Here is a 21,047-nt window from a genome sequence, read left to right as displayed (position 1 = left end):
CCCCGGTTAGTACGATGCAGTATAAACAATCCTATTAAATCAGTAAAACTACTTATGTCATACAGTCTATTAAAAAGTGTACATGGGCAAAACCTTTCACTACACAGAAATTGGGCAAACAGCAAAGGAAAAAAACCCACCCATAAAACGAAGTCAGGGATACGTGGCTGGCTTTGAAAACACATATAATGGCTCAGAAGTATTAGCATGGAAAGTGAGTATCAGTAAATGTACTTGAACACCATAATAAATATTTCAATAAGCTGCTCAGATTTAGAATTTATTTTAATGTTATCAACATTACTTGCATTTTAATGCTATCAACAAACCCATGTTTATTAATAAACTAGAGATGAATGCATGAAGCAGTCAAAACCAGGGGGGAAACCAGGTTATTTTTCACCTCTTAACAGGTATTTTCTCACCTTTTCTTTACAAATGTTCTGCCCAGGTGAAACTGTAGACAAGAGAGAGGCCCGTTCCGCTGGCTGACTGAGGAATATTTTCAATTCTTACATTCTTTTAATTATCAAATCAAAGTAACATTATTTTGCTGTGTGTCAACAAATTTCCATTGTAGCCACAGGCAGCTCACGGTGGCCGGATGAGGGCAGAGTTCTTGTCTCTTTTACTTGTTCATAAAAATGTGTGTATTTAAGAACAAAAGTAAACTGAGCTACACAAACTGTCGGCACCAAGGAAAATTCGGTCTACCTTGCAGCAACCCGGTATCATATTCAGTTAGTTTTTCTTCTTTTCCACTTCTACCATCCTTTTGTGTTAGGTAGGTACCATCTACTGTTTTCCGTTCAAAAAAAAATCAAAGATATTTCCATTATCTTGTTATTAACATTCACTGTTTAGCTTTCCTTCAGCTGCCACATCCACCAGATCCACCAAAATCTTCTTTTATGGATGTCTAGAAATTCATCGTATTAGCCATATGACAGCAATTCAATGCCAAACTTTACATTTTCATTTTTAATTCAGTCACTTCAACAACTTTCACTGTATAAAAGACCTCCACACTGAATGCTGAGGTCTGAAATTCTTCCTCATACTCAGAGCCACATGGCGCACCATGGCTTGTATTTGCAAGCTTTTTACATCCACGTGCGACACCTTCATGTATTTCTGCAAGAAACCATTCTAGACAATTCCACTGCTCTCAGTGTACTTTGTTAAGTCATAATCTTCTGTGACAGAGTGTGCGAGTTGGTCAGTCTGATTTAGTTCTAATTACAACCCACACAGATTTATAACCTAGGGTCTTTCCTGTAACCCATGACCAGCCTTCCTTCACGCCACTCTGCAGGCTGACCCGCTTCTTCGAGGCCTTCTTCTGCGCCCTTTCATGGACACACACGCACACCTCCCTGGCCTTCCTCACGGCCCGGGAAGCACGGCCTGAGCAACGGCCTCGTCCCGCTCATCTTCATCCTCCCTTCGCAGAGACGCCATTCCCAGACCACCCTGTCCGCACGGCGCTTTGGGCTTCACACGGACAAAGGGCCCCCCGGCACTCTTCGCCTGGTTTTATCGCCTGCCTTCAGGGGTTTATTCGGGCCCAGACACTGTCGTCCCCCCCGAGCGGGACCGGGGCGCCTCAGGCCGCCGCGCGCTACCTCAGGAGAAAAAAGGCGCCAAACGGCGGCGGGCGGGAGGCGCCAACGGCCGCCCCGAGCACCTCCTCGTTCTCCGCCGCAGATTCGCCACCGGGAGAATTCGCTGCCGCTGTCCCCGGCCCGACCGCTGCGGGCATGCTAACTACGGCCGGGGCTGCCTGGCGGGGAGCCGGCTCGGCGGAGGGGCGGGAAGCGGGTTACCCTCCCCGGGGAAAGTGCTGACAGGAATGTGAAGGTGGGCAGTTTTCCGCCCGCACCTTCCCGTCGTTGTCGCGGGGCGAAGGGGACGAGGGAAAATCTCCGGTGCTGGACGCTGCAAGCCTGGGGCGGGGACGGCGGGGACAGCCCGGCCCGCTCAGCGCCTCGGCAGCGCCGGTAACAGCCCCACCGTGAGAGGCGGCGCCTCCAGCCCGGGCACGGCAGCGCCCGGGTCGCCTCTGCCCTCCGCGTCCCGCAGATTCGCTACAAACACCTTCCGGCCTCCGCCGTCCCCAGAGGGGCGCGGGGAGGGCCTCGGCGGGGCGGGGGCTCCGGGGCGAGCAGGGTAGGCCAAATCGCCTCCCTTTTAAAAAGCAGGCCAGGCGCCAGCGGGCTGGGGCGGCGTGTCGAAAGTGCGGAGCAGAGCGCGCAGGCGCCGTCCTCGCCGCCTCCGGGGCCTGGTGGGGAACAAAGGGAGCGCGGCCGGCGGCGGAGCGGGTGAGTCGGGGAGGGGGCGCCTGGGCCAGGCCTAGCTTAGGCCTGGTTTAGGCCCAGCACCTGCGGGGCGGACGGGCGGGCCCCGGGAGCAGCCGCGCCGTGCGGGTGAGGGGTTAGGCCCCCAGGCCCGTTAGCGGCCGCCGTGGCGGGGGTGGGGGCCGCGCCATCCGGCGAGGCTCGCTCGGGGCTGCGGTGGCCGCGGGGGTGGGCACCCCTGGGGAGGAGGGTAGTCCGGCCTCGCTCGGTCTCGGGACCGTGGTGCGATCGGCCCGGCCGGGGGCCCCGCGGGGGAGCGGCCGTGCTGGGGCCGCCCTGGCTGCGGTTCCCGGTATCCCGGCCCGGCCCCGGCGAGGCACGTCATTAATCCGGCATTTCCAGCGGGGATCCGGCTTCTGCTGAAACTTCGGTGGAGTTACTTGAAGAGAAAGGCCGAAAAAAGCCATTCCTTTGTTACAGCGCTTGTTTTCTGTACGCACCGATGGGTTTGTTGCTAAAAGATTAGCCGTGCGTAAACCCCACGGCCTGTGCTGCTGCCTGCTCCGTGATTAGCCCCTTTTTTTTTTTTTTTTTTGCACCGTGCAAAGGAGAACCTCTTTAATGGGGTCATTCATGAGTTCATACCAGTTTTCTGAAATGGTCCGTCTAAAATACTGGGGGATATTCTTTGTATTTTTTAAGGGGGAAAAAAATACACTTAAAACTTCTAATCTGAATGTGACATAAACCTGTGTTTATGATTTCACAGCTATTTAAGGCCAGATTACCTGGAAAGTATGTTCATTTTCCAAGGAGATAACACCTTGGTTTTTAGAACCTTTTTTTTTGTCTTTATTTTTAAATTGGTAAAATTTCTGGTAACTCTAATTACGAAAACTGAAGTTTCAAAGATCTGGGGAAGCAAAGGCATAATATGATATTATGATTTAATAGCATGATATTCTTTTGTCTTTCAGAAATACAAATATAATGTCAGGTGGCTGAAAATTTGCCTATCAAAATGTCAAGTAAGTTCAGATTTTTCTTACTTTAACTTGATGACTTAAAGGTCTGGTTCAGCAGAACCTGAGGTTCCTTGTGTTAAAAGGAATGATATGAGGGATAGTCATTTCTGGCCAAACTCTTGGCCTTAAGTCTCGCTGTGGCAGATTTCTGGCATGTTATTTTTGTAGAAGATCCAGATACCACAGCTTCCCCCAAATCCTGTTTCACTGCATTTCTAATTGATGTACATATAAATGGATTTCATATCTTTCAGTCTTACACCTAAATAAAAGGCTAGCAGTATAGCAGTGGTGTGATCTTGATTCTTTTCTTTATTGTTTGTTCTTTGCTTTAAGCTCTTCAGTGGCAAAATGCAAAGTCTTTGAGAGTAGGATTTCTGTCTTGTTTTTGTAAATGGCTTAAAAATGTTTGCCACAGCAGATGCCTTAGAGAATTCATTCCAATTTTTAAGAAAAAAAATTTTGCTTACATTTATATCTTAACAGAAAGGCCATCTTATGCCCCACCTCCTACCCCAGCTCCTGCAACTGTAAGTATAGTGATTTTTCTCATTAACACAGATCTGGTAATACAGCCTTTAATAACTTACCAGAGCAATAATTATGGAGTTGCATCACCTTCCTGTATTGGAAATACAAAGTAGTTGCATTTCATTATTAATATGATACGCGTTGTTTAAATTAATCTCTCTGGTTTTTTTTTTTTCTAAGCAGTTTGTGAAAGAGAAGCTGAATAAAGTTGTTTCACCTTTAAGCTTTAAGGCTAGATCCTGCAGATAGTTAATTTTGTGTGAGCAGTCAGTTGGTCTAAAATTATATTCTCAGTGGTTCACAATAGTACACTGGAATATTTAAGAACAAAGTGATATATTTAATTCTAAAACTTCCCACTCAACTTGTGCCCAAGTCCTGGGCAAACAGTGCATTTTTTCACGTTTCTGTTGTACTTAGCTGGAATGCAGGAGCATGCAAAATTCTGTTACACTGGGTCAGAATAACAAAACACTCATGATGGCAGTGTTACCCAAATTTTTTGAAATCACTGGTAGTTTCAAGTCTGTGGCATGAGAAATATTTACCTTCTAGTAAAATGTATGGAGTGACACTTGGCAAAACACAGAGCAGCTTTGAGTCATGCCCAGCTGCATTCGTGCATGTATAAAAAGGCACTGAAATACCAGTACGCTGTGGTCAGGAAAGCATTTGAAAGCAAATGCGCCTCTTCTGTAGCGTTTATGTTTCTAAATAGCTTGCTTTTTTGGAGTAACATATTCACGTGAGAAAATACAGATCTTTCGTACAGAAGAATGAGCAAAGACGCTATAGCGAAATTTTTTTACCAAAGAAAATTTGAAAACTGTTATCCAATAGAGTGTCCTTGATCTCTGGATCTGGGGTGAAAACTGCAGGATGGGAGTTAGTTGAAATGCGATCCTCTAAATTTCCTGTGCCATACTTTACACCTAAAGAGGCCTGAAAATGATATAATGTATAAATATAAGTTATATTCTTAAAAATTTACACAAATAAAACTTTATTTGCGTAGTTTGTTCAGAGTGTTCATTTTGCACACGCTCAATAGGTTTGTGCCAGTATTAGAAGGAACACGATGGCATCCACTCTTACAACTGGATTCCTGCATCGAGAGCTGTGCAGATGCACGTGTGATTCCTTTGGGACGTAGCATGGATACAGATGTTGTGAAACGGTGTGCATTGATGTGGTACATTCTTTAGTCAAGTCAGAAGTCTTCAGAGGGGTACATGAAACAAATATCAAGACTGCAGCTAGTGACATGCATTACCCGTCTTTCAAGCATCTTCTGTATGAGTTGTATTTTATGCAGTCCTTGAGATGGTAATCAGCGCTCTGTTAATGCAAGTCATAAAAGTAGACAAAGAGTTGCTTGTTCTTCCACAGCCAGTTCCAGTTACTAAAGTCGACAAAATACCAGTAGTTCTCGTAACTACACTATTGCATCTGGAGTAAAAATGTTCCATGCGATGCAAGGTAGTTCCCTTGTAACGTTAAATGCTGTCTTGCAGAAATAAAGAATTAAGCAGATGGAGATTACAGCTGCCATCTGATTTTACTGAAGAGGTGTAGTTCGACATATTCAAAACCTGTTGTTACGGTAATACAGAAGATGATATAAAATGGCATCTCAAAGATAGTGAATGTATGTCATGTTCACAGGCATGCGGATTGAGTAAATTCGACTGCTGTGACCGAGTTAAAGTTTGGAAATAAAAATACATGTTTGAAGGCTGACTGTTAAAGGATAATTTTACTCTGTATTTGTGTGTTTAGAAATAAAGTAACCATGGAGTGTCTACATATAGTTGAAAATTTCACAAATGAACGTAGTTTAGCTTATAGGTTATTTCTGTTCAGTGTTTGTATTTGTCATACCTTGGAGTTGGAACTTATCTGTAGAAATTTTTAGAACTGTAATCTAGAATGGTCCAGTCAGCAAATCACTTGGAAAGACTAAGGGAATGTGTGTTTCTTATTAGGGCCAAAGTGCCACTAAAGAGTGGGATGCTGTGCAGGTGACACTTAAATGTCTAGAAACTCTGCAGGATATCGTGAATCCTCATGGGATGGTAGGCCCACCGCAGTCAGGATGAGATCTCAATTACTATGAAATAGTTGATCTACTTTTTTTTTTCCAAGAAAACTTGATTGGGAAGTGGGGGATAATGGAAAGAGGCAGGAGAGACGTATGTGTGGGGAGGGGAATACAGTGAACATTCTGGTACTTGCCTGTATGTAGATGAGAGGTAAGGAGGGATTGTAAAGGAAATGGATTCTTCTCTGCGTTACTGAAGTGAGAACAAATCGATCCACTTTCAAGAACCAATGCAGGTGTGTTGATTAACTTCTAAAATTGTCCTGATTCCGTGATATGTTAAGGTTGGTTTGTAGTTTCGAACTTGTAGATGTTATTGCAGCAGTTCCTCAGCTCTGTCAGTCTGCAGCCTACCTCATAACAGAAGGATATCTCTGAATTGTCTTCTCTCCCAGCTTTCTAACCACAGTTCCCCAAGATATTTACAATTTGCAAACCACCAGGGAAGTCTTCACATGCTGGTAGTGGGGCACGGATGGTGCTTTGAGTGATATTTTTTTTTCCCCCCTTTCTCCTATTTATCGACCACATAATGTTTGTTGGAAAGGCAGAAGAGCAGGCAGGGATTTCCATCGGTGCAGCAAATGTTGATACGGGGGATTTCTGCCTGATTACTGTGTGCGGTGTTGCCTTGTAAGCTGAATTCTTTGGATATAAGAGTCTTTCTGAATTATGTGGTGGCTTATGTTGGAAAATTTTATTAGCCATGAGCTGGATTTATAGAATACTTGGTTAAATGAGTTACATGCTTAATAGAAATAAAATCACCAACTTCAGACAGAAATTTGTAGTGACACATTTGTTTAAAAATCCTCTTTCCTTAATAGGTTTATACTGGAGTAAGTTGTGTCTGTTGAGAAGATACCAACTGCTACACCTCATTTGCTTGTTTAAATTCTGGTTGCTTTTGCATGCCATATTGCAGTTCATTTTCATTTCTGTGTTTTCCTCGTTTGAGCTCATTTCTCATTCGTGTTTTTGTCTCATTTGTTTCCATCAGCAAATGCCCAGCACACCAGGGTTTGTGGGATACAATCCATACAGCCATCTGGCCTACAACAACTACAGGCTGGGAGGGAACCCGGGCACCAACAGCCGGGTCACGGTAGGAGAATCAACTATTACATCATCCGGCAAACAACAGGAATTGACCAGAAATGGCTTTAGAGTTAGGTTCTTCTGAATCTTGGCTGCTGCCACTTCTTTATAAAAACAAAAAAATTACTTCTGATTCTTATTCCCCGTCCCTACCCCTTCCCTTTCGCTCTGAAACCTTTTGCAGGAAAATGGACTACTTCTCAGAGAAAAAAATGTGGTAATCGCATATGATGCAGAACTCCAAAAAGGCAGACTGTGTGGTCTTCAGTGACCACTGCATGCTCAGGGAAACGTTCTGTAGTGTGGGCACAAATTCTTGGAGGGAGGGAACCGCTCGTTTTATTGAGGTTTGTTGGCACAAAAATAGGGAAGAACATTTTGCAAACTGGAGATCGTTGATAGTAGTTGCATCATACTGTTGAGCCACACAAGAGATGCAAGCTTTTATTTTTCTTTCCAGTCTTAGTCTGGTAAGAACTGCAAAGTCCCAAGTTCAGAAATTATTTTTTCAACGCAAGTGTGATGATAATAACAGAACCCTTTCAGACCTCGTGTACTCTGTCAGTGTGTGGGAAGTGGATGTTACATTCATTTTTCGTGGCGTAAACACAGTAAGATGGAGTCAAGTGATGAGAGAGGGGACAGCTTCTTTTGAATACAGATAAAGTCCTGAGCATTGGATGCAGTTAGGGAACAAAAATAGGCTGTGGAAGTGTAACATTTTCACAGCTAACACAACAGAAATGGAGTAAAGCCTTGATTTTTTTTTTTAAGTTTTTGTAATTCTCACAACGTTATAAGGTTTTTTGTGTAAAACTTCTATCTCAAAATATCTGATCAGTTTGGAGCGTGAGAAAATGATTTCTCAATGAACAAATACATGGTGCTTTTAATGAAGTGAACTCTCTTTATGCCTCCCTTACATAAACCTTCGTTCAAACTTCATGTATGAAGTTCATCTGGTTTGTTAACACATTTCCAGAAAAGACCCTTCCTGTACAAGCTGGGACTTGACTGAACGTACTGTCTGAATATATACTTTTTCCTTCTACAAGAATAAGTTAGGTTTTGTCTGAGAACTTTCATTGTTTCTGTATGTCATAAGCATATACAGCCTTCTCTGCCATGCATATATCAATATATGTATGGTGTCTTTAAATTCCTGTTAATTTAAAAGCATTAAACAATTTCCGTTGATGTTTCTCAAATCCATCTGTATGTGTATATATGTATACATTTTGGTAATGCATATACCTCATGTACATTATTTATATCGATACACAGTTCTGTATGCACTGTTTCATAGAGCTCCATAAAGTCAGCAAAACAAACTATCAAGAGGAAAAATTTGAAAGCTGAATACTGCACGCGAGCCGCCTCAGCCAGACCCAAGTATTTGCTTATCTATTGCTGTAGTCCTGAAAAATCTTGAAACCACTTTATGATTTTATGACAACGCTCCCACTCTTTATAGTAGAACCCCTCGCATGTGTAAGCGCTTGAAGAGCGGGGGCTTTCAGAACTGGCGGTTGGCCGGGGCTGTAACCTGACTGCACTGCTGTAGGAGAAACCCCTGGCAGGCGTTTTGTGGATTGAGGGGACCAGAGGGGTGCAGCAGCTGTCCGTCAGCAGCAGTTAGTGCTCAGTGGCTTCTCGTTCAGGGCGAGCAACGTGCTTGACAGTGTGCAAACCTAAAGGCAGATAAGAGCTCAGAAGGATGTTACAGGCTAATTGGACACTTGAGTACAGCTGGGACACAAATAATGTGCCCTTCGACAGATCAGTTGCACAGGGTTGTTTTCACAATGAGTAGTTTAATTGGCTCCCGATTCCCACTGACACATTTTGCAGACAGATTGCTAAAATGATTTGAAAATGACTTCATGATCTTAAACTTACCTTTTTTTTTTACCTGTACAGTAGCCACAGTAAATTTGTTAAAACATGTACAATAAATTGCTCATCAGAAGTGAGAAAAGCAGCCTGCTGGGGTTGGTGTTTCCATGTAGATTTCTCGGCTCTGTGTGTCAGTTTCAAGAATATGGAGCCCTTCTGAAGATTTATCTAGTTACTACTCTGTAAACTTACAGATAAAAGGACAAACTTAAAATTGGAAAAATATTACTGTGAGGACCAGCTGTAGTTAACACCTGTTTGCAGTTTGGGTGACTTTTTCGCTGGTGTTGCTTGTTTCTCTTGGTGGGGAGGCTGTAGGGGGGGGTCTAGTTTGCTTGTGTTAACTGCCCAAGAATGAGTGTTTTCCAAAACTAGTGTATATGGAAACTGTCCGGCAATCGCATTAACAAATGGATTTATTCGGTTCTTTTATAGGCTTCCTCTGGTATTACCATTCCAAAGCCCCCCAAACCCCCAGACAAGCCCCTGATGCCCTACATGAGGTACAGCCGGAAGGTGGGTATACAGTGTCGAACAAGTAATAATAAAAGTTAGTGTTCGTATGTGCTAACAATTAATTGCTATTATCTTAGTTTCAGCTTCTAAACTTTTACTTCTAACAGCCTGCACATTCTTTTAAGGGAATTGTAAAGTACAGATGCATTGCCCTTCAGAATAAAGGCAGCAGTAGTCTGTCCATACAGTTTCCAATTTCTGGGGGGAAAGTTTTCCCTAAAATGATAATTGCTACCACTGTCTCTGCTGACAAGGATCCACCCTGCCACATTCAGAAGTGCCTGTGACTTACTGACAGAACTTTTTTATATAAAGGAAGTATTCCTTGCGGTATACTGGGCTTGGTACAGTGCTGTAGCTGGACTGAAGAGTAGCAATGAGTGGACTTTGCATGTTCTCCTTCACCAACCTAGCCTGTGGCAACGTTTGCTTCGCTATTCTATGAACTGTTTGACAGAAAGTAGGAGAGAGACTCTTGTGGAGTCTGAAATCTGATGGGGCATGGGGAGGGCATGTCAGCCTGTCTGAAGCGGGTGAGCCAGAAGGAAATTCTTCCACTTCTGGTAAAGTATCTTTACCAGCATGTCTGTCTTAGGCAAAAAACCATCAACAAAAAAAAAGTCAAGTGGCGCAGCAAGAAATAACACTGGCAGCTCTCTCCTTTGTTTTTTTTTCTTCCCTATAAAGTTAGAAACTTTTTTGGTGGAGTCAGAACTTGTTGGAACTCAAATTGATCAGCAAGACTGAAAAATATTTTGAAATGTTACATTCTGATCTGAAAAGCTCAGTGCTCTTTATCGTAATCTACCGCTGGATGTGTTTACTCAGTAGCATTTTTTTTTTTCCCAGAGATGCAGCGATGTGCATTTAAGAAGAGAATTAAGAGGGTTAAAGGCAATATTCTCATGAAACCAAAGCCATTTCAGCAATTGCCTGTTTCAGTAGATGGCTTCCTGCTGACTTCCTGCCCCAGAAAATAATCGAGATAGTTTAGCCAGACTCATTCCTAACTTAATCCTGTTTTTCATGGTGATTCCAGAAAGAACTCTGAGATGACAATATAAAATGTTTAATTTGGAAGTATTTAGATATCATTAGTAAAGCTCCAGCTGTTTCTGTTAAGGTCTGGGACCAAGTGAAGGCGTCCAATCCTGATTTGAAGTTATGGGAAATTGGCAAGATTATTGGAGGAATGTGGCGAGATCTCACTGATGAAGAGAAGCAAGAGTATTTGAATGAATATGAAGCTGAAAAGGTAAATGGAAGAAATCTGGGATGTTTATTACAGCTGATTCTTCTAGGAACTGGTCTGAGAAGAAAAATTCATCTTACCCATGCAGTGGTGTATGAGGCGTTCACGAGACCCCTGTATGTAACTTAATGGAAGTATGTCCTGACACGTCTTTTAGATTTTTTTTTAAATAACTGTACGTCAACTGTGACTGGTCAGTTTTTAGACCTAATTCAAAATGAAGTATTTATAATTGAGTGTCGATTTTAACTGTTTAATGAATGGATTTGATTGTACAACATCAGTATTGAAAAGATTGTCTCAACACCAAAATCCTCTTTCAAAACTGGTGCTCTGCAACTACTGCTATGGTCATGAACGTGTTCATAAAAGACTTCCAGTCACGTAGGGTTTGGTTTTCGTGGTGTGATCTGGTGTAACTCCACGCTATGGCATAGTGTTTTGTTTCTTAATAGAAAAATGCTACCACTTTTAGGGTGTTCCTGTGGTTTTATTTTGGTTTTGTTGATCTTCGTGACAAAAGATGACAGCTGCCTCTTGTGTCTAGGTTGGTAAGTGTTGAGGACCTTGACAAGACTGTTATTGTGATCTTAAGGTAAAAAGGGAAAATTAAAATTGTCCAGCTGCTGTGTTGTGCTTAAACCCAGTAGGCATCTGAGGCTCTGTGTAACCTGGTCAAATCTAAGCTGTTTTTCTTCCAAGTCAATAGAGAAGTACTTCAAAGCCGGATGCTCTTAGTGGAAAAAAAAAATCAAGGAATTCTATTTTTTAACTTGGTAATGATGTTTAGATTGTAAGCTCCTTGGGGCAGGGGCCAACTTGTTTATATTTTTACAGTGCCTAGGTAGAAGGATTCCAGTCCTAATCATAAAGAAAACAAGACATTTAGGTACTTTTAACAATATTGTGGATTCGATCTCATTTTTCATTGGAAATATCTCAAATCACTGTACAAAATCTAATCTCACTTTTAAAATTTGTCAGGTCTAAAGAAAGCAATTCAAAGGGAAAAGTACTTCAAAGAAGGTGAAAATAGTGATGCAGTCCTGCTACCAGGAGGAGACAGTAGTCTGGCTGCAGCATTCTGTATCATCCCAGTGCAGGGATGGATCAACGAACAGAGAAATCCCAAGTTATATTGAAAAGTGGTTCATGACATACTGGAATAAGGAAAGAGAAGAAATCAAAATCAAAGATCTAGTTAGACCTCCAGAGAATTATTGAGAATATTTTAGGTTAACTTTTTTTGTCTTATCAGAGTTCGTCTGATCATAAATGCTTTGTTCTGAGGTGTTCGATTTTTAAGTCTCAAAAAACAAAGCTATGGTAAGATGTCTCAGGTATTACACTGAAATGTACCTAAAAGCCCAGCCAGTGTTCTCAAAGCATGAATGACTATGGAAGAAGTTCTGGTTTGTAAAAAGAAAGCCTGAAAGAATATGGTCATTTGTGCATCAGCCAGATGATTCGAAATAGCTTTGTCTGTATAACTACACTTTGAGTTACACAGAGTGCAGTTATGTCAAGTCTGACATCGTCCAATGGTGCAATCAAACAATATTGGTCACATTTCAGATAGAGTACAATGAGTCCATGAAGGCCTACCATAACTCTCCTGCATACCTTGCCTACATCAACGCAAAAAGTCGTGCCGAGGCTGCGTTAGAAGAAGAAAGCCGACAGAGGCAGTCACGCATGGAGAAAGGTGAACCTTACATGAGCATACAGCCAGCAGAAGATCCAGATGGTAAGCTGAAAGGGATTTGTGTGCCCCTCCAGTGAGACAGTCTTGTTACAGCACTGACAGCAGAGAGAAACGGACACCACATATGGGAAAACTACCAGCGCGCAACTTCCACAATGCTTAACATGACTTCCTTTCTATTTTGGTACCTCTAATACTGATCTTCATTATCACGTTTTGTTTCATACAGCTAACAGCTGACTTCGTCTTGCTTCCAAAAGCTAAGGTGGCAAGCCAGTGGCAAAAGTTGTTCCAACCCTTAATTATGTGTGAAGTAATGCTTACAGTTCAAAACAAATAAGTTTGCTTAAAGCTCTGCAGTGTCTTTAATGTGCCTTATAAAAGGCTTAGATGCCTGATTTAATCCCACTTGACCAGAATTCTGTGCCTTATTACCAGAAGCACATAATTCTGGTGTGATGAAGAGCACCTGAACTTTGAATATGTTCAACAACTGTCATTTGAGGTTGGTTAGAAAATAAGTTACCCTTGCTATTGACAGTCGATGAGAAAATTCTGAAAGTTTATTTGACTGCGAGGAAATACACCCCACCCAGTGGGAAAACTCAGGCTCATACACCTAACGTCTGCTTTGAAATTCATGACCAGATACTTGTTGAAACCTGAGGGTGAAAAATGTACTCAGTCAGTTACACCCTTTTTTTTTTTCCTTCCCCCTTGTAAAAGCACACCCTTGAGATAAAGCTCATGACAAACAGCTCTTTCCCCAGTGTGAAGGAACTGCAAAATTTATGTAAATATGTTTAGTGTTCCAGTAGCTGGCATCTTGGGACTTCACATTCGGTTCCGTGCTACCCAGGCCGAGCGAACTCGGCCAGAACCAGCCGCGCTGGGCCTTGAGGTGCTTCTGTTTGCAGCTGGGGCAAAAGAGCGAGTTAGTTTCTGTGGCAGAGGTGTTGCTTCTGTCTGATCCTGCGTGTTGCTGGGATCAAGAACTTTTAGCATGAAGGAGTCTTATTAGGAGGACAAAGGCACAACTTTAAGGACACCAATTTGCTTAGTACTTTGTCTCCTGCAAATCTATGGTCTTCCCACTGCTTCTCTTCATTTAATCAGACACCTCAGTGAGAAATGGAACATAACGCTTTGAAATAAAGCGGATAGAAACTTCCATTAAACTGGCTGTCCTCTTTGGTGCTATTTTCTGGCATGACACGTTAGGATTCTCATTAAGATTTCTGCGAATACTTGGAGAGGAATCTCCATTAGGAAAGCTTGATGTAAAATAAATTCAGCTTCTGGACTTTTCTAAATTATATTATTCTGGAAGATAATTCATACTTGCTTCTTAAAATTTTAATACTCAACTAAATATGAGTTATAGTCACAGAATTGTCTTCTAAGGTTGTTTCCTCCCCAGTACTTAATGCTGTTTAATTACTGTGCTTTAGCTTCTAATTAGTTTGACTTGAATTTTTTTGAGTCTGATTGTGGCTAGGTTCTTGATACCAAAACTGCAGACTGTGGTTGGATCTTTATTATGTTGAAGGGCATAATGCTTTCCTTGATTTCCTTGAAGAAATATAGAAAGCCACAGCATAGAAAAACTTCTGTCTTCTATGGGCTGAAGCTTTTGAGTGCTGCCAGATACAGGAAAACACGTTTGGTTTATTCTGTTTTGTAGCATCAAACTGAATTTTACTCTTAAAATGAGTACCTAGCCCAATCTGTAATGCTGTAGTTCATGTTAAATTCTGTAACTAGATTAAGATTGCCAAAGTTCAGTATCTTGCCATAGACTGGAAGCTCTTTTGATTTGATCAGAGAAGAAAAAAATCCTTGACCTGAAATATTCTTAGATCTTTTTACTTAATCCTTTAGGTACGTGTCAGACAAGGCAGTTTAGTTCCTGTTGGGATTCCTTTAATTTCTTTTCTGTGCATAAAGCTTATAAGGCGACCAGCATTTGACCTATGTGCTTGTGTACTTTTTGTCCTGAAGCAAATATTTTTTTCAGTAACTGTTCTTTAGAGAACTGCATTTACTAAAAAAAAAAATAAGCAAATTTTCTTATCACGTTACTGTGAATTTTCAGTGATGAGTAAACCTGTCTCACTGCTTCGTGCTCTCTTTCCTCAGTGTTTCAAAAAATAAGTCTTTTTGATCTGTGCTACAAACTTAATTTCTATAGGAGTCACTCTCCTGTCGGTATTTTGCACTGGATATTGTTCTGGTAACATGATTAATCAGGAATGGGGTTTTGGGTTTGGTTTTGGGGGTTTTTTGTTTGTTTGTTAATAGTCCCTCTTACTCTGGAAACATGGAAAGCAACACAGTAAGCTCCAAATTTCAGACACACAGGAAATGCATGTAAAGTCATAGCTGTTACAGCTGGGCCGGGGTAAATGGTGTTCTGTCCTCATACTGTCTTTTTTCTTGTGATATTTTCTTGTGATATTTTCTTGATATTTTCTTGTGATATATTTTTTTTCTGGTGCTCTATATTTGTTAGTATGAACCTTGTGACGTGACAGCAAGTGGTGTTAGGGCTTTTATTTTGTTTTTAATGAGTGGTAATGTGGGTAGTGTCATCAGACTTGGAAAAAAGCTGGACTTTTGTCATTGGGCTGGAAAAAAATCATTTTATGGAATTAAAGCAGTTGTACGTAAAACTCTTGTTTCAGATTACGACGATGGATTTTCTATGAAGCACACAGCCACAGCTCGTTTCCAAAGAAACCATCGCCTCATCAGTGAGATACTGAGTGAAAGTGTGGTGCCCGATGTCCGCTCTGTTGTCACTACAGCTAGAATGCAAGTTCTTAAACGCCAGGTTCAATCTTTAATGGTTCATCAGGTAAAGACAAATTATATGAAGGCAGCTAAAACGTAATGGTGTTGGGCTGTACTCCAGGTCTCAGATCATTTGATCATTACGCGACCGTTCTTGCTGGGTGTCAATGTTCTGTATGCTCGAATAGCTGATCTCTGGGTTTTCTTGGGAGTCGCAAGATGTGAGACTCCACCTTTGCTGCTGTTCTGTTATTACTGAGAGTCATGTTAAGCTGTGTTTTGTTCTTTAGGATGTCTTAAATATGAATTCCATAGCTCTTCATGATTATACATAACCCTTCTGTATGTAGTGTGAGTCTTCTGTTTAATAGGTGCAGGCAGAGTTGTGACTTTCAGATAGCTTATGACTCATCATCTTGTTTGTAGTGATGCTTTTTTACAGTAAGTGTCCCTATCGTGACATTTTTCATTGACAGACGCACACAACAAAATCCGGTGAGGTCGCACTTGCACGCTTCACCTAGCTTAGACTGGGCGCATGCCTGTGTTTTCCAAACAAGCTTGTTACCAGAAGAACCCTGTCGGTATAGTCAGTGTGCACATAAGTGAAGAAAACCGAGACACCAGAATGAGGGAGAGATTTGTTGCTTTGTTTACCAGAAGGGTATCCCTTCTTTCCCTCAAAAGGTCTTTCTGCATTAGATAATATAATTGGTGTGGTGTGTGTCTGTATAACCTGTGGGGTGTCTAATATGAAAGAAAATGTGTAGATTTTGTGCTGGAAGATTGACCTCAAGTACATACTGGTTGTCACTTACAATATGCCTAGCCAACCCTCAGTTACTGCATAGATGTATTTATTGTTCATACCTCTCCATACGAACTCCTTAGCTGCTGCGTATTAGGCCAAGGCAGGCATAAGGGTGTTTATGTACTCTATGGGTGTATTGTAAAATACTGGTCTAAATATTGTACGTAGCTGTGAACTTTGTCCTGCTCTTCAGATGACTGCATAGTAAGGTTCTTACCACTTCCTTTGCAGCGTAAATTAGAAGCTGAGCTTCTGCAAATTGAAGAGCGTCACCAGGAAAAGAAGAGGAAGTTTTTGGAAAGCACAGAATCCTTTAACAACGAGCTTAAAAGGGTACAACTTTCACTCTTCTCCGCTTACTCTGAGGAATCTGCTAGTTACCCGTTTGTACAAGGGCTCTACCCGCTTCTGCTTCGTTCTGCATTCATTTATGTGTAATTACACAACCGAGGACGGCAGTGTCCTGGTGCGTGGGTGTTAGAAAGCACGCAGTGTTGGTGTTATTTCATGCTCCTTCAGTGACCTTTAGTGGTGACGCGCAGCCAGTACAGTTCAAAAGTGCCTTCAGGCTTGACTGGCTGAGTTCACTGGAGAGCAGCTCAAGGAAGGTGCTAAAGCCACTACGGAGAGCTTACTGTGCTGTCCTTGGCCACGTTCTAATAACAAGGTTTAGGTTGTTTATTTATCCCTCCCCTTTTTTTTGTTGATAAGCTTGTATCTCCCTCCCTAGTTACTGAAGCTTTTAGTATAAACTTAGTCAAATCAAGAGAATTACGCTGCATGTAGAAACATGGAACTCATAACTGGGTTTTACTGATGTTTTATTTTTCAGTGTCACGGGTAGTAAAAGACCTTTCCTTTTTTTTTAATTGCTAGTTATGCAGTTTGAAGGTGGAAGTGGACATGGAGAAAATCGCAGCTGAAATTGCTCAAGCTGAGGAACAGGCTCGCAAGAGGCAGGAGGAAAGGGAAAAAGAAGCAGCGGAGCAAGCCGAACGCAGTCAGAATAACATAGCAGCTGAGGAAGAACAGGCAGCTAGCAAGATAGAGGAGAAGAAGGAAGAGGAGAGTGCTCCAATGGAGACAGGTAACTGCATTTGAAGAACAGCATCAGAATCCTTGAAGGATCAGCATTGAAGTATCTGTGGAGAGGCTCAGCTTAGTCAGGAGGCGTGCCCTCTATTGTTGCTCTTAGTAGGAAGAAAGGCTTCACAAGAACAACATTCAGAATAGTTAACTTCATCTTGGTGAACGCAGGTGTTTGCTTTCTTCTCATTAAATTGCCCCTTGTAGAAAGGGGAGAGGCTACAGTACCGCAAAGCCATCTGCAGTGCTTTGTGTGTGATGTACCCGAGGGGGGAAAAAGTGCTTCTAGACGTCGGTTAGCTAGGAGCAACTGAGAGGGTTTCCTTGTCCCAGTGTCAACGTCTAGCAAGGATGATAAAAGGGCACATCTTTCTGTGCTGCTCTTGCAGGCTGATTTGCAGGCTTTTTTGTATTCTGGCCAGTGACATTAAGAATGTGACTGTATTTAAGAGTATCAGTGGCCAATACCTCAGTGAGTCCTTGCTGTAACAGCATGAGCCTAAGGGAAAGGGGACCGAGGAGTTTGAATTCTAGTGCTTCTGGTTTAACCAGCCACGTTGCTTTCTTGTGGCTAGACTGCTGAGTCAGGCAGCTGCCGGAGACTTCCAGGACGCCGCGCGGCAGGACCATGTATGTCCTAAGCACTGAGAGGTCTCTCAGAGCCGTGCCCGTTGCTGCACATTCAAAGTGACAGAAATAACTGCTGTGGAATGCTCCATTTATTGCAGATTCTGTTCCTTCCTGAATTCTGACTGCATGACCTAAGTAATGTATGGCCATGTAAATGACGCTGAGAAATCTCTTCTTACAGAAGAGCCTCACCCAGAAGAGAGCACAGAAAACCAGCAGAATGGTGAAGAAGGAACATCTACCCCGGATGATAAGGAGAGTGGCCAAGAAGGGGTCGATAGCACTGCAGAGGAGGGAACCAGTGATAGCAACACTGGTTCAGAGAGCAATAGCGCAACAGTCGAAGAGCCTCCCGCAGACCCTATCACTGAGGATAGCGAGAAGAAAGAATAAATATTGACTCATTTCATGTGTCTCTTTTTAATGAAGTTCTGTTTTGATTTCAAAATGTGCTACGCGGCTTTTGTATCTTCCTTGCCTGTATCGCTTCTCTCCAGAGGATACTGGGTTTTAGTAACCTGTCAGATGATCAGCATAGCGACTTAAAGGGGCCTTTAGCGGCAAAGGATACAGTACAACAGACAGAAAAGGAAACCTCGTGTCTAAATGCAGCTGTACAGTGTGGAGAGACGCTGTTGCTTGGGATTTCTTCTCTAGAAAGGAAGCGTTGGGTTTGGGTTTTATATCAGAAATCAGGCCTTCTCCCTTTCTTCTAGTTAGATGACCACAATGAAAATGCAGTGTTTCTCCAAGGCCCTTCTTGTTCATCTGCGACTGAAGTGAGACGCAGATGTGCATCACCTCCCTGCTGCAGCCCTCCTGACCTGGCTTCGCCGAGGGACTGACTCGCCCCACCGCGTCGGGTTAGTGTGACGTCACGTTTGCAGCCAGGACGCTAATGCTGGGGTCATGGAGGCTGAGGAGGCAGCACGGTTAATAGCGCTCGCTTTATAGAGAGGTTAGAATGTTACGGAGGTGTCTTAAAGTTGTCATCAGTATTAAGCAAATGACACCAGTACGGGGTATAACCTAGAGCACTTCCTTGATCTAACAAAGCCAAAATGCCCCGTGGCAGCCTGGCGTGTGTTACTGCCGCTCTCTTAGTTCTTGCCAGCAAGGATGTGTACGGCAGCTGCCCAGTTCTTTGCTTTTAATGAAATATTTCAGTGCTCGGGGGTGGTGCTCCTATGTAAGGCTGAAAGACAACGTGGTCTTGGGGGTTTTTTGTGTAATCTTTCTTGTCTTTTATAGGGTAGCCGTGGAAACTGAACTTGCTCATGTTCTGCATGCAGCATTTCAGGAGATCCGTTCCCAAGGGACTGCGTATAGTCTTTGTGAAGTAAAGGACGTATCTTTGAGGGTTTTTTCTGTGATGCAGGGTTCTTTTCAACCACAGCCTTCGCTTTGCTACTAAGATATCCTGATATGACCTCAGCCACATATATGGCAAAGAAGGTGGGAGAGCCTTCAAACAGGCGTGTTCTCTGAGCAGGCAGTTGCTAACAGGCCACAAATGGTAAAAAATAGGATTTTCTTGCCATGAGCTTTTAAAACCTTTGGGAGCTCTACAAATGTACTGAAAATGCCATATTTTGCCCTATGTAAGCAGAAGCCCTACTGAAGGAAAAACACAGTTAATCACAATGACTGATACAAGCCGTTCCGCAACTTTACAAATACAAGAGAACACATGATGCACATGCTTCAATAAACTAGTATGTTTTTACAGAATAGTGGGTATATCAGATCACAATGTTTTTTTAAATCCTTTTGGTCTTTTTTTTAAATGGTCTAAAAATAATAAAATCCAACGTTTGGGGTTTTTTTAAACTTACAGTTGTCTGGTTCTTGTCTCTGAAGGTAGTGCCTGTATTTGATTTAGGGCTTTCAAAGCCTGTTCTCCATCTTAAGCCAGAGGAGAATAAAACCATGGAATTCATTACTGAAATACGCTACATACAAGGAGTTGTGCTGCCAAAGCACTTGGACAACCAAAGTAAAAATTCCTGAGTCGGTCCTGGCTTTTGCTTGAATGCCTGGTTATGCCTAGAGTGATCCCTGGTGATGGCTGTTGACTTCAGAAGCCAACGAACGGGAGAATTTGTAGAGGAAATAATACAAGTATTGGTGAAGTTGCAATCTCTTTGCCTGTAAACTTCTAACCACCTCCCTCCAAATTACCAGAAATTGTTTTCTTGTTACTTTAACCCAAGCAAAATTTCCCACCTAAAGGGCCAAGAGGTATGAATTTACAGAAAGTATCATACTTGCAAAATACAAGGAAGATGCAATTGTGGTCCAAATACTTAGTATTTGAAGCCAGTTTTTTCTGCTGATTAACTGCTGTGCATTCTCCCCAAGTTCACAAGATTTCATGAGCTGCTTTGGGCCTTTATTGGCGCTTGGAAGCGGTTACTAAATCAGGCGCTGTCTCGTGTAGACAGCGTGTGCGTCACTGCCCTCGTATACATGTTAAATAGCTTACGAGTCTCAGCCTCGTAATTCACGAGGTCATTCATGCTCTAAGATAAGTAAACCTGCTGGTGCTGAGTGGAATTTCCTCGTTCAGGTGCTGTAGTTCTTAGAATGTGCTGGTTCTTCTATGAAATAGTATAATTTAGCGTAATTCTGGAGAACTAATTGAATCCCTTACCGTGGATGTGATGACTAGGCCCGCAGACAAGTGCGTGCCAGGCTCCGCGCTGCGCCTCCTGTTCCCCAGAGGGCAAATCCGAACGTGCCCGTTCAGGTGCTGACGGGGAACGGAGGTGTGAAGCACCAAACCAATTCCTACGGACGGGGTTACGGCTCGCTCAGCTCTGCAAGCACGCCGTCGCCGTTCTCTACCGTGGCTGCTGCTGGAAAGGTGGTTGCAAAACACAATGGAAACAAGGGAAAAAGAGAAATCGCCGATGGCAGCCTTCCTGTTACAAGCACTGTCACACAATGAGCGACGTAAGTGGGAAGGCTTGTATTTTCCTCCTCTTTTAAGGAAGAGTAGGAGTTCTGGTACTTAGGTGTTTGAAAAAAGGTGTTACTTCGGACACAGAAAGAACCCTCTTACGAGGAAACGGAAACCATGGCTGCTCCTTAATTTGGGTTTTAAAAATCTGAAGCAGTAAAACATGCATAAAAATTAAATATAAATGTAAAAGTTCAGTTGCTTTTGCGTTGTGCTGAAGACTTGCAGTTGTACTAGTTAAACCGCAGCATGGGAGTTTCTGTTTCCAGCAGTTACATGGATTGCTTTTAGGAAAATGCATCTTGAGGCACTTACAAGAAGGGGGGGGTTGCCTAGTGACCCGT

At 42.7% G+C, this 21,047-nt stretch overlaps 1 protein-coding gene across 5 annotated transcripts; it reads left to right on the top strand.

The window, feature by feature from the left end:
• The first annotated feature begins 255 nt into the window (after nucleotides 1-255).
• On the top strand, nucleotides 256-19,575 carry SMARCE1 (SWI/SNF related BAF chromatin remodeling complex subunit E1). 5 transcript variants are annotated; one of them, XM_075117091.1, is made up of 12 exons: nucleotides 2,391-2,426; nucleotides 2,700-2,789; nucleotides 3,275-3,325; nucleotides 3,809-3,852; nucleotides 6,955-7,059; nucleotides 9,384-9,464; nucleotides 10,588-10,719; nucleotides 12,292-12,463; nucleotides 15,106-15,278; nucleotides 16,257-16,358; nucleotides 16,902-17,112; nucleotides 17,923-19,575. In XM_075117091.1, the coding sequence occupies exons 3-12, from the start codon at nucleotides 3,319-3,321 to the stop codon at nucleotides 18,132-18,134; spliced, it is 1,239 nt and encodes a 412-aa protein (XP_074973192.1). In that variant the 5' UTR covers nucleotides 2,391-2,426; nucleotides 2,700-2,789; nucleotides 3,275-3,318; the 3' UTR covers nucleotides 18,135-19,575. The 5 variants fall into 5 exon arrangements, with proteins under 5 accessions (XP_074973193.1, XP_074973190.1, XP_074973189.1 ...); XM_075117092.1 differs by lacking the exons at nucleotides 2,391-2,426; nucleotides 2,700-2,789 and adding an exon at nucleotides 256-1,860; XM_075117089.1 differs by lacking the exons at nucleotides 2,391-2,426; nucleotides 2,700-2,789 and adding an exon at nucleotides 2,192-2,321.
• Nucleotides 19,576-21,047: the final 1,472 nt, after the last annotated feature.

This window comes from Phalacrocorax aristotelis, chromosome 23 (genome assembly GCF_949628215.1).
Source record: "Phalacrocorax aristotelis chromosome 23, bGulAri2.1, whole genome shotgun sequence".
Taxonomy (NCBI): domain Eukaryota; kingdom Metazoa; phylum Chordata; class Aves; order Suliformes; family Phalacrocoracidae; genus Phalacrocorax; species Phalacrocorax aristotelis.
The sequence above is the reverse complement of the archived record's forward strand: the minus strand, read 5'-3'. Positions and strand labels throughout refer to the sequence as shown.

Excerpts from the sequence above, each read along its gene's own strand:
- SMARCE1 (XM_075117088.1), top strand. Across the intron at positions 12,464-15,105 it reads GCCAGCAGAAGATCCAGATG|ATTACGACGATGGATTTTCT; the intron begins GTAAGCTGAAAG and ends CTCTTGTTTCAG. Across the intron at positions 17,113-17,922 it reads GAGTGCTCCAATGGAGACAG|AAGAGCCTCACCCAGAAGAG; the intron begins GTAACTGCATTT and ends CTCTTCTTACAG.